Genomic DNA, 14,167 nt, shown 5'->3' with positions numbered 1-14,167 from the left:
AAGCAAAAAACTGTACTTTGTCACTTGTTTCCTTGCCTTTTCCCATGTCTTAAAAGTTGTATACAGCATTCCGGGCAACATCTTCAGTTATACATCAGTGTACTTAAGAAAAGTAATTGAACTTGAAATTACTACAATGTCAGTTGGATCGGTCAATAGTCAATACCTTGTTTTGGGCAGCGGGTGCTGTCGCTACTTGGTCACTGTGCAGGCTTTCCTCAATCTCACAATACTCGCTGATACTTGTTACTGACTGTAGGGTGAGTGGAAAAGAAAACCGGATGGAATGAAAGTGGCCCACCTTGGGACTTGGCGTCAATGAATATACTTTTTTTTCAGTAATACCCCATTCACACCAAGAAGACATGTTTAGTTAACGTGGATTTAACAAAATGAAATCTTCTTTTGCCTCCTCTGACGCCACCAGCTGGTTTTGGCCAAGCCTCTAAAATTGATCCATGATTAATACGGGACACTTTAGTGGAGGAAAGCTATGAATAAAAAAATATATGGTCAATGTAAAAATAAAACCTGAAAAAACTACAGGGATGGACATTGCAAAAAATCTACGCGTGCAAAAAGAGTTAAATAAAAGACAATTTATAAGTTTACAAGTGAATCTAGCGTGACGCTTGCGGTTATGAAAAGGTTGTCGGTGTCATGTGTGCATTACATTAAAATATTGGGCAAAATATGAGAAGACAACACTTACCGGTTGCCTATCAGAGCATATTTCCCACTTATTGCTGTCTATGTTCAACAAACAACAAATAATTTGCTCCAAGGCTTTTTTATTTTCAGCAAGTCGGTAGTCAATACTGAGTGGTAATATCAGGTTGCGGTTGCGAGGGTCCCTTAAATGAGTTCTCACATAGTCTACTTTCATCCTTGTGTGATGAAACGTCTTGCAGTTACATGCACCGGCACACTGACAGTCTGCATCAAGCGAAGTCTAAAGGATAAGATACCCAGAGTTGTTATCATAATTGCCAAGCAGTCAACAGTATTATTAATAAAAAGCAGCTAATCTGTGGCACATATACCAACCTGTTGTTGTCCTTTCTGTGCTTGTGACATCATCTGCCACATCACGGAGTGGCTATCCTCGAAGACATTCTTGGAGTGTAACAACAGTTTTTCCTCAGGTTGCCATCCAATGTTGTAGTGAAGTAGTGGATCGATATATGTGGGAGGCAAATAATTCCACCTGAACGGGGGTAATTCGTTGCCATCTTCGTTGTCATTATCTTCACCCTGGTAAAAGCCGTGTAGAGTGTCAACCAAACGTGAAATCGCAGGCTCTTCCCAAAACGCAGCGAAATCGTTGCTAGTTGTGCAAACGATATCAAAAGGGACAGAAAAAGCGATAGGACGAAATCCATGACTGAGAGATTTGAATGAAACTCAAAATTCCCGCCTTGGCGAAATAAAAACTTGATACGAAGGCGCGCTTATGTGTTATCCAATCAAAACGTATTGTCAGACGTACAATAAGAGCATTATGGCCCCGGGATTATGGCCAACAGTTCGCTGATAATAGGTTCAATGTTCTAATCTAGACTATATCGCATCACAGTACTCATACAGAATAATTGTTTTGCTTTTGATAAAAGGTGAAGAAACGACATAAATTACAGCTTTTCTTTGACCTCCGTAGAATAAAATCTACATTTTCCTCACGGCCGATTAATACTGTTTGAAAGAACCCTTTCATATCTGTCTGTCACTACATAGGTGAATGTACATTGTTTTCTCCGAGTAAATTTCTGCGTAAGTCTGTGGCGAATCAGTCGCTCTCACAGTATGAACTCAGTTGCACCCAACTGTAATACTTCCATGGAAAGGCTGCAAGCCGGATAGTTCGAAGAAACTCTCCCTACAAACCCATGTCACCTTTAGAATACCCCTGAATTTGAATCAATTTGAATCGCTTAAAAAAAAAAAGAAGTGTAATGATGTGACTTATATCCTTATAAGATTTGATATTTACTGGAAACAGACGTATAATATATGAAATGGTTTAAACACTCTTTTATATGAACTCCATGTACGTACAGAAATCGAATCTATGAGAAGTGGAGCTCGTCTCACTTGTTGAACCACAGGTGGCTTTCCTTCAAGGGTGTGAAGTGAATTCGATCACGGCCTTTTTGTTTTCGGTGTGGCATATGTAGCTTTTATCCTACAGAGATCAAAGAAAACATGTAATTTATGTAGTTTCTTCAACTTTTATCCCCTTCACCCGACAGTTAATGTCAACTTAGTGGGTGCTAATTTTCCCTCTCTGCAAAGCAAAAACGATTATTCTGTATGAGTACCGTGATGCGAAGTAGCCTTGATCAGAACAATGAACCTCCATTATCATGCCACACCAAAATGCATGATAAGTTGCATGCAGTTCCGTTTTACGTTTTAGAGGAAAGTCACATCAATATATCAAGAAAATTTAATTTACGAAGGACGAGTCAGGGTTTTAAACATTTCTCGGTGTATGGTTCAGTTTTGAAGATGAAACTGAGTGCCACACTTTGAACACATCACAACGTACTTTAATTTTCTTACTGACTGTCGTGAATTTGTGGGTGTTTGCGTGCAACCGCGACTCTAGTCTCAGGTTGACATTATCCCGAACAGGATGAGAAGTCCACACCTAAAAAGAGAACCGCACAGGAATTTCGTACCACTTTAACATCTGGTGGAGTCAGATAGAATTTATGAGCCATATAGCATTTAACTTCACACAGCACAACGTCTTTTTGCCATATCAAAGCATGCAAACGAGAGATTCACCAGCTTTCTCAGCTCAAAGGCAGGTATTTCCGGACAAGCCACTCAATTGAACCAGTACCTATGCCAGAGGCGACTACAGGACCGTCAAGCCAAAACGCAGCCAATCCGCAAAATTCTCAGTCCATCTTCACTCCCCCTTTTACCCAGCACCATTTGTACCGTTCACATATGGGATGCCACCAGCATTCTCACAAACCTACAACCTTCAATATCCAACCACTCTACGACAAATACTTCCGAAGCCTCAAGTGGTGGAAGATTCTCAGTCAAGCTCTTCCACCAGCCGACCACCTGACTTCATAACCCATGTACAAACAATAAGACAGTCCCTTTATCAGTTATGTGGCATCGACGAAACACACGAACCACCGCGAGAAGGTCAAGCTTATTCAAAGTGGCGAAAGTTGGTGATTCAACAAGGAAAACCAGTAAGCACACAGCCTTTTTATCTTTCCCCTTGAGTATTTTCACTCCGTAAAAGATTTAAACGACGTAAATAAATCTATAATACATGTAATTTTTCTTCTTGCTCTCATGTGTCTCTTACACTTATATATGGATAATATATATATTATTTCTACATTATTTGCAGCACAATATGTCTCACTACATAATGGTAGCCAGGCTATCAAACCGCTGCTTTTCTATAGTGCTGCAGATACCAAATCGTTTGAACACGAAAGTCACACAGGGTGATTTCATGGCCCTGTACAATAGAAGTGAAGAAGAACAGTTTAAACTCCTGTCGGATGTATTGGAGGGACACATTTCATTTCAAGAACTGAAGCGGCGAAAGGTCATTCGATGTCGTATTTCTTTTTGTACTTAGTTTAATAGTTTTTCTATCAGAAGTAAGTTAAAAGTTTTATTTATCTCCTTGTAGCGCAAAAAGGGGGCCCCATCAATACAGAAAGTAGCGACCGGAAATATAGAAGAGGTAAATGCAACCCGTAGAGCACGCAATAACTAACCACCTAAAGTTTCGATACAAATCAGCTGTATCCAGTGTAAAAGTAATTTTTTTTCTTTAACTTTGAACAGTTACAAGAAGAAGTCTCAAGATTGAAAAGCCAAAATACGGATCTCCGAATTAAGCTGGAGCAGGTGATGTGTTTTCAGTGTTATTCTTTTGCCATAAGAGCAGCCAGCTACAGTAACTGACGGACATTGTTTTGTGATTGATGAACTTATATTGTGTTGTAGGCCGTTGAAGATCTTGACAATGAAAGGAAAAGAGCGAATAAGCTGGAGAGGAGGCTTAAAGTACTCGAGAAAGAAAGTGAAGAGGTAAGGGAACCGTGTTCAAAAACTGCTGTATTTCGAGGTCACTAAAACGGCCATAGTCCTTACGTGCAAGCAAGTGCCATCCTATGCAAGGCAAGGGATATAAGGGTTCCTTAGTAGAAGGAATGTAACAAGCTGTTTCTAATTCTTTGCCTAAGTAACACTGAAATCAACAGGTTGAAATAACATAAGACAAAAGTTAAGTTTGACCCTAATTTTCTTGGCAGGCGTTTTCGCAGTACCGGAGAGATGTAGATAGTCTAAGAGACGAGACTTATGATTTTGTGAAGGGCTGGGTCAACAAAAACTGTGTCCTTCATAAAGACGAAGAGTCAGATGTTTCAAGTGCGGCTAGGGTAAGTGGACCCCATGAGTAGTGTTCATAAGTGGCTGAGTAATACTGAAACAAGTACATCATTTAAGCATTGAATCTGAACGAGTTTAACACTCTGCCGCAACAACGAAGACTCTCACGCCAGGGGTAAAAAGTCCAAATGTATCAGGATGCCGAGCATCTTACAAGTCACAGTTGAGGCAAATGAATTAATCGAGCGTTGTTTCATTTGCCGTGCACTAACTGGCAGGGCAATGAAAATAGTTCTTTAATTCTTTTGTAGATTTCATCCCCAGAAGACAAGGAATCCACAGATAATGAGGGGGCAATAATCAGCAGTGACGAGGACGTGCCTCTGTCATCCCTAGCACGGGTAAAAAAAAACGTAGAAAATAGAGGTTTTGAATAAAAGGATTCTTAGGTGTATTCTAAATGATTTCCAATCTACATATTGTAACTTATTGGACAAAATAAACTGTGTTTCTCTCCATAATAAACTTATACACGTGTTAATTTTAGTTACAAAAGTTTATTTTTAACCAAGGATCCTATCTATATGAGGAATACGTTCACTATCCGTAGCAGCTTTTATAATTTACGCGGAGACTATATTCTGACCCTCCCTATACCTAAAACAAGTACCTATTGCACAGAATCGTAGTCCGTAAGTAATTGTATATTTTGTTGATCTCTTTCGTTATTGTTTTCTCGGAGAAATTAGCTCTTGTGATAGCTACTCTTAAATTTGAGAAAAAAATTAAGTTCATGTATGTGTGCGTTTATGTATGTATGTACAAACGGTAAATTCTTGCAAAAGGTCTCCTGAGGAATCTAGGAGTAAAATTTATGTAATATAGCATAATTGGCCACCTTTATCTCTCAGTAGGTAGACCATAGCGGCGCGAGAGTGCCCGACATGAAATGGCCACACGTACTCTCGCCTGCAATCACTGAGAAAAATTATGTCTAATGTTTCCAGACTAAGCACACAATTGAGGTTGATGGTGTCTTCGAGAAGACACGGAAATCTTTACATGCGGTCTCTTCTAGTTCAAAGGTGAGTTTACAAAGGTTACCAAATGCAGTTCGTAAAAGGAAAAAAAATACCGAAATACATTTTTTCTTTCTCATATAAGTCAACCCCACAAAGTTTTGCCCGCGCACATTACAAGACAATTTGCAGCGCTGAATGAGCCACAACGCGCTCATAACTTCATTCCTGTTGGTAGAATCAGAGGCATTATTTTCCCATATTAATGTTCATTGCCAGGTTAGTTTATAAATTGATTTGTCTTATTCTATAGAGTTCTGACCCAGACAAAGAAAGTCCATCAAGAACAGAAACCGCTCTGGAAAGATTAAGGGCCGCAGCAAGCAACAAAAGGCAGCAAGGAAAAGGTGTGATATGGTCACGGTTCAGTCCTCCTTCTCTCGACAAACTTTGTAAAACAGTTACATACATTTTACATTCCCATTTTGAACATATGGTTTTGACAGATTTTTTTTAACAGGATGCTTAGTTAATTAATAAATGATTGCGTGTTGTTTCAGGTCAAACACAAGACAAGTCGTTTGACAAAACCCATATGTTCTTCCAAGGTAAGCAACTTGAAATCGTGATTGCATATTAGACTGGGGTTTGTTCATTTTACACCTGGAAAGGAAACAAACATTAAACAAGTCAGACACACACGAAAAAGAAAAGGCTCATGACCGGTCGTTAAGAGCGATCGCATGCCAAGCCGCTTTTTCGACTTTCCATGTAACCTGACTTAGAATTGTTCGAATTTGGCGACTTGGTAAACATAACGATTTGTTATAGCTCAGGAACAATTTTCCCCAGCTTCCCGATATTTTTTAGGACAGCATTAATCATCACTTACGAGGACGTACCTCTGTCATCCCTAGCACAGGTAATACAAACTTTGACAAAGGGCAATTTGTTGCAAAACGTCTGCTGACAAATCTAGGGGTAAAATATATCTAATGTAGAATAATTGCCCACCTGTATCCTCAGTGGGTGGACCATATCGGCTCACGAGAGAGCCCGACATACAATAGCCACACATACTCTGGCCTGCTATCACTGAGAAAAATTGTATCTGATGTTTGCAAACTAAGAGCGCAATTGAGGACGATGATGTCTTGCAAAAGACACGGAAATCTTTAAGTGCGGTCTCTTCTAGTTCAGAGGTGAGTTCACAAAAGTTACCAATTCTAGTTTGTAAAAGCAAGCAAATTAAAACGTCACAGATAAGCTCGTCAAAAGCTAACTGAAATACATTTTTCCTTCCAGTGTAATTCAACCCCACAAAATATTGCCAGTGCAATTTAGAGCGCTGAACGAGAATCAATGCACACGGAAATTTTATTCCTTCCTCTTGGTGGAATCAGAGGCATTATTTCCCATATAAATGTTCATTGTCAAGTTAGTTTATAAATTGATTTTCCTTATTCTATAGAGTTTTATTTCCCATATAAATGTTCATTGTCAAGTTAGTTTATAAATTGATTTTCCTTATTCTATAGAATTCTTACCCAGACGAAGAAAGGCTATCAAGACCAGAAACCGGTCTGGAAAGATTAAGGGCCGCAGCAACAAAAGAAAGCAAGGAAAAGGTGTGATGTGGTCACGGTTCAGTCCTACTTCTCTCTACAATCTTTGTAAAACAGTTACATTACATTTTACATTCCCATTAACAGGATGCTTGGTTAATTATTAAATAAATGATTGCGCGTTGTTTCAGATCAAACACAAGACAAGTCGTTTGACAAAACCCATATGTTCATCCACGGTAAGCACCCAATCCAGTAACAACTTGAAATCGTGATCAGTTGAATGCGTATCAGAGTGAGGTTTGTTCATTTTACATCAGGAAAGGGAACAAACATTAAATAAGTCAGACCGAAAAAAAAAAAGAAAAAAAGAAAAGGCTCATGGCCTGCCGTTAATAATTATCGCATGCTAAACTTCCAATGTGAGCCACCTAGAATTGTCCGAATTTGGCCTTATTACACCATGGCAAGCAACTCGGTAAAGATAATGATTTCTTCAGTACAGCTCAGGCCTAATTTTGCCTAGCTGCCGGATATTTTTTGGTGAGATTGACTACTTTGCTTAGTTGAACGGTTTTCAGTTGGTGGGTACCTTACAGAATGTTCATTTTAGAATATATTTAAAACGCGGTAAATGTTTGCACAGACCCAGAGGACACTTCCTGCTGAGTATATAATTGAAATCATTGGAATGAGGCACAGTAACAAACACTAAATTTCCCATATTATTTATATTAACAGCCTGTTAGACCTATTGCTGGGGATCACAAGAAAGGTATAGTGGCACCGTTCATGGATCTAAACTTGAACTTTCCCTAGATACGTTAGCCATAAAAGTTCTGCGATCAATCGTTTCTCTTGCTATTTTCAGATAAAGGCCACTTATCACAGTCTTTCAAGGATGATTGGGTAAGGCGCTGTCCTCCAGAATCCCATCTTAAATGACCATAGCATGAGGGAGTATTTTATTCGTTTGAGACCTCATATTACTGATATTTTTCTTCTCTTAGGACTACAGTATTACAGTCTTAATGGAAGGAATGGGTCGCTGTTGCGTATGAACAGGACTACTTTGTTGGGCAAATAGAAAAGAAACTTGCCAAGAAAGTTGGAGTAACTTTCTTAGAAGAACGAAGAGACAAATTTTTTAGCAGGCCGAAACGACAAGACAGGGCAGACATAAGGCCTGCATTTATTTTCTGTCGCAACTTAGAAGTTCTACGAGAGAAAAATGGTTATATTGTAAACCATCTAACAGAATTACGCCAAAAATTTCAAGGCTTTTCTTCGAAGTACTTCTCTCAAAATAATTGAATTCGCATTTAAAAACTGAATTTCTGTCTACATTTGTTAAGAGAAACTGAATATTAAAATAAAACATCCAAACAATGACTGGTTTAAATGCATTTTGGGTGAGAAAAAATTACATTCTCATACAATTCACAAAATTTAACTGTCACAACACTTAGTTACTCGAAAAAATTCAGTGCAATTATTTGCATTGAGTGAACAAACAGCCATATCTCGGCTTCAATGTTAAAATATTTCGTGAGGAGATAAATGCTGTTGAGGCTCCACCCCTTCTCATTTCAAAGGGTAGCCACGCACCCTTGGTGTCAAACACCTACATTAGAAAAGAAGCGCATGAACAACATCGAACAGGCTCTCTCTTCACGGTGGGAGAGAAAGAAGACAAGTCGGTCGGTGGACCGGCGTCAATGAAATAATTATTTGCTGCTCGTTTTAGCCTTGCGCCTAACAAACTCGATGCTATAGAATGAGAACAAATAGTCATACACAGCGTTGCAACATAAGGAATGGATCCACAATGAACTGGTAGCAGCAGAAAAGTTCTCGGTAAGTTCGGCTTATACGTTTTGCACACTTGCTTTGTGTCGACATAACCACTTAAGAACACAAAATATTGTTCCGAAGGCACGTTTTAAGCACTCGCGCCTTCGCGGCATTCCAAATAAATTGGCGACTGCACTGTGAGTAGATCGATCGACGTTTGACACTTCCTTCCTGCAGCGAAAATATATAGGAGACAGATTTTATCCAAAAAGTGTGTGTTTCCGCAGCATTGATGAATTGTAAGCCAGTCGGCCCGAATACGCAAGAATATTGAATCTTAATAAATAAACGGAATGCGAATTTCGGCTTCGGTCCATAATTTTCGAAGTGCGTCATCTCGAAAACGTCCACGTTTCAAAAGTTTGCAGGCAGTGCGTTTTCTTAAATGTGCAAATTGAAGATTTTCTTTTTAATTTAGAAGAAACAAGAGTTCTGTCAAGCAGTATAACTTGCTTTGAATCAAATCGTAATACTCTTTATTTGGCCCAAGGGGGCTCAAAGGCTAAACTGCATCAATCGTTTCCGTGTAATGCATCTGGCCTTGGTATGTGTAGAAGGTTCTTATTGGAAACACAGAATAACGTTATTCTCTAAGTTATTCTGTTATCGAATAACGCGTATTCGATTGGATAGTTCAATGTTAGTTGAATCTGGACACGTAGGAAAGTTGGTCAATCACCGACATGATCAGTGTCCCAAATTCTCAAGTGAAAGTACGATCATTTCTCCCTTCATTCATTTTCAGATGCCATCAACATTTTCTTGTGGGCCTAACAATACAGAGCAAGAAAATTTGCGGCTGTTTGACCTTTGCGTGCCGGAATGTGTCACGGTTCTGGGGTTAATTATCTTTCCTGCGGTTTCGATGCAAAAACAATCAAGAGGCCTTTGTCAAACAACTGCCTTTTGATGGCCACTTGTTTTGCAAAAAAACAATTAAAAGTGACTGTTAATGTTCCTTCCGAAAATTTGAGGGATTTCGAACGTTATTTTTTAAATTAAAAGAGAAGTACGCGTACTTATTTAAGTGTTTTAACAAATGAGAGAGGATGCAACATACCAGCCGACTCACTTCCTCTGTTTCACAATGAAGCGAGACCATTGGTGAATACAAATAATGATATCCACTGAAATTGGAGTAGTCATCTGGTGTTATCGTGTTATTGAATAACACACTTACAATTGGTTCTAACAAAAACATTATTCGATAATGTTATCAGAACTGTCTGAGAGAGATGAGCTTGATGCTAATTGGTCCTAATGCTTGATAACTGCCGATAACCGATAACAGGGATTAGTCCCAATTATTTTGAACAAGTACCAATTAAAATGAACTAGTGTTATCTACACTTGTCTCAATAGAAATTATGGGTTATCGATTCAAAACATAACATCGATCAGTCGAAGCAAGCTGTGAGATAAATTCTTATGATTGCTTACCAAGCGTCCAGACCTTCGATATTATCAGACTCATTCTATAGCAGATATAAGACCTTGAAAACAGCTATTTTTCTTTTCTTTACAAATGGTACGGTTCGTGGAAACTGTACAAATGGTACAGTTCGCAAAATTGTTGGAACTGGATTTTGTGACGTCATAATTGGTGAGCTCAAAAATCTGCACCGATGTGTATTTTAGACAAGTTTGATTCCTGTTGGCATTTGTGTTTTCTGAATACCAAACTGATTCTATACCAGCATTGTAAGGACCAGTGTGTATTTAAGACCAGTTTGATTCCTGTTAGCATTTGTTTTTCTTCTGAATACCAGACTGATTCTGTACCAGCATTGTAAGGACCAGTGTGTGTTTTGCACCAGTTTGATTCCTGTTAGCATTTGTTTTTCTTCTGAATACCAGACTGATTCTGTACCAGCATTGTAAGGACCAGTGTGTGTTTTGCACCAGTTTGATTCCTGTTAGCATTTGTTTTTCTTCTGAATACCAGACTGATTCTATACCAGCATTGTAAGGACCAGTGTGTATTTTGCACCAGTTTGATTCCTGTTAGCATTTGTTTTTCTTCTGAATACCAGACTGATTCTGTACCAGCATTGTAAGGACCAGTGTGTGTTTTGCACCAGTTTGATTCCTGTTAGCATTTGTTTTTCTTCTGAATACCAGACTGATTCTGTACCAGCATTGTAAGGACCAGTGTGTGTTTTGCACCAGTTTGATTCCTGTTAGCATTTGTTTTTCTTCTGAATACCAGACTGATTCTATACCAGCATTGTAAGGACCAGTGTGTATTTTGCACCAGTTTGATTCCTGTTAGCATTTGTTTTTCTTCTGAATACCAGACTGATTCTATACCAGCATTGTAAGGACCAGTGTGTGTTTTGCACCAGTTTGATTCCTGTTAGCATTTGATTTTCTTCTGAATACCAGACTGATTCTGTACCAGCATTGTAAGGACCAGTGTGTGTTTTGCACCAGTTTGATTCCTGTTAGCATTTGATTTTCTTCTGAATACCAGACTGATTCTGTACCAGTATTACAAGGACCAGTGTGTATTTAAGACCAGTTTGATTCCTGTTAGCATTTGTGTTTTCTGAATACCAAACTGATTCTATACCAGCATTGTAAGGACCAGTGTGTGTTTTGCACCAGTTTAATTCCTGTTAGCATTTGTTTTTCTTCTGAATACCAGACTGATTCTGTACCAGCATTGTAAGGACCAGTGTGTATTTTGCACCAGTTTGATTCCTGTTAGCATTTGATTTTCTTCTGAATACCAGACTGATTCTGTACCAGCATTGTAAGGACCAGTGTGTGTTTTGCACCAGTTTGAGTCCTGTTAGCATTTGATTTTCTTCTGAATACCAGAATGATTCTATACCAGCTTTGTAAGGACCAGTGTGTATTTTAGACGAGTTTGATTCCTGTAAGCATTTGTTTTTCTTCTGAATACCAGACTGATTCTATACCAGCATTGTAAGGACCAGTGTGTGTTTTGCACCAGTTTGATTCCTGTTAGCATTTGTTTTTCTTCTAAATTCCAGACTGATTCTATACCAGCATTGTAAGGACCAGTGTGTTTTTAAGACCAGTTTGATTCCTGTTAGCATTTGTTTTTCTTCTGAATACCAGACTGATTCTATACCAGCATTGTAAGGACCGGTGTGTATTTTAGACCAGTTTGATCCTTGTTGCCATTCGTGTTTTTCTTCTAAATACCAAGCTGATTCTATGGCAGCATTATAAGGACCAGTGTGTATTTTAGACCAGTTTGATTCCTGTTAGCATTTGTTTGTCTTTAAAATACCAAACTGATTCTATGCCAGCATTGTAAAGACCAGTGTGTATTTTCTAAGACCAGTTTGATTCCTGTTGGCATTTGTGTTTTTCCTCTGAATATAAAACTGATTCTATACAAGCATTGTAAGGACCAGTGTGTATTTTAGACTAGTTTCATCCCTGTTTGCATTCATATTTTACTTCTTAATATCAAGCTGATGTTATACCTGAGGCTACTAAGTGACAAGTGCGGGCAACTTTTTTCTGAAGAGATGGATCGTGCACTATCTGCATTATGTGCTGCCAATGCTGAAGTTCATGCGTGGCTTATCTCTCATAAACTAAAATTCAATGACACCAAAACTGAGTTTATCATTATTGGTACTCGCCAACAGCTAGCTAAAGTGGAAATACCTTCTGTGAAAGTGGGGACAGCTGACATAGCACCCTTGACCAGCATCAGGAATCTTGGTGCCTGGTTTGATGATAAAATGTCTATGAATGATCACATCAACAAGACCTGTAGTAAAGCCTTCAGAGGACTTTACAACATCAGACAAATCAGAAAATTTCTTTCAACAGACACTACTAAAATACTAGTCCACGCCTTTGTAACATCGCACCTGGACTATTGTAACTCACTACTGTTTGGCCTACCTGCATATCAACAAGAACGTCTTCAGAAGGTGCTTAATGCAGCTGCACGAGTCATGTGCTTTATTCCCAAGTACGACCACATTACACCATTGCTTATAAAACTACATTGGCTTCCAGTGAAGCAGAGAATTGAGTTCAAAATTGCTCTATTAGTGTTTAAAGCAGTAAATGGCTTGTCTCCTGTGTACCTGACTAATTTACTTCAGATTCAGCCAACACGGAGATATAAACTTAGATCTGATGATAAAGAACTACTGTTCATACCAAGATCTAAGTCAAAATCAGGTGACCGTGCTTTTGCTATAGCCGGACCAAGAATATGGAACGATTTACCACTTGACATTAGACTATCGGCAAATTTGGAGACTTTTAAACAAAATCTTAAGACCTATGTTTTTAAAAAGGCTTACTATTGACTCCTAATTGCATAATTGTCTTGAACTTTTTTGATCAGTTTACATATATATATTTTCTTTTCTTTTATGCATTTAGATTTATTTTATATATTTATAATTTTGTATCTATATGTACATATTTTTTGATGTTTTTATATCCACATCTTATGAATGAGTTTACTTTAGTTCGTAAGCATTTATATATTTTGTAAATAGTATTTATTATTTATTTGTCCTTTTTCATTGTAAAGCGCTTTAGAATATTCTATAGTTTAAGCGCTATATAAATTTATATATATTATATATTATTAACTAAAGTTTTGTTGCGGTAGCCCAAGTGGACGCGTAAACAGGGAGTTTTCATTCCCATCTAACCTGTCAGATATGACTTCAATCTTCTCATGAAATCAGTCAAGAAATAATTCAAACAATAAACTAAATGGATAAAAACAGCTATTCTGGTCCTGTTTTGCTTATATTACAAGAAATATGGGCCAAAACACAGCAACAAAGTCTCTCTGAGCCACTAAAAACAGCCAAAACAGCCTAAAACAGCCATAGTTGAACATTGCCCTATAATGCATTCCGAGCTCAGTATTGGATAAATTTACATCATCGCATCATCCGATGCATTGTGTCTCTATTGATACCTTACTGATTCCAGTTTCAAATAACTACTTTGGTAACTATAATTAATTTTTGGAATTGGAGTGATGATGCTACTGACAGGATATTTTCAATTGACGAAAGATAAAATGTGTCTAAATTCTTTGGCTTTTTTTGTCCGATACTTTGGAAAACTTCACTTAGATGTACTGAGTGAATTTCATTAGTTTTTGTAAGGATATTTATGACTTGAAAGTCAAATTATTCAAATAACTAATGAGCAAAAAGAAAATTAGATTCTGTGTTCTTCTGTAATAGTGAACCTTGAGCAGCAATCAAAGATTTTAAAACAGCTGTGCTTTTGTTTTATATGCAGCAGGGAGAAAAGAATCAGTCCAGTGAACTAGCCCTGAGACAAGCAGTGACTAAAGAGGTTAGCATGTCTTAACTCCAAAGG

At 38.1% G+C, this 14,167-nt stretch overlaps 1 protein-coding gene across 1 annotated transcript; it reads left to right on the top strand.

Annotated features, from left to right (window-relative positions):
• The first annotated feature begins 12,324 nt into the window (after positions 1-12,324).
• On the top strand, positions 12,325-13,125 carry LOC137980827 (uncharacterized). Its single transcript, XM_068828240.1, has one exon. The coding sequence runs from the start codon at positions 12,325-12,327 to the stop codon at positions 13,123-13,125; it is 801 nt and encodes a 266-aa protein (XP_068684341.1).
• Positions 13,126-14,167: the final 1,042 nt, after the last annotated feature.

This window comes from Montipora foliosa, chromosome 12 (assembly GCF_036669935.1).
Source record: "Montipora foliosa isolate CH-2021 chromosome 12, ASM3666993v2, whole genome shotgun sequence".
Taxonomy (NCBI): Eukaryota; Metazoa; Cnidaria; class Anthozoa; order Scleractinia; family Acroporidae; genus Montipora; species Montipora foliosa.
Note: the sequence above shows the minus strand (reverse complement) of the source record. Positions and strands in the feature narration are given on the sequence as shown.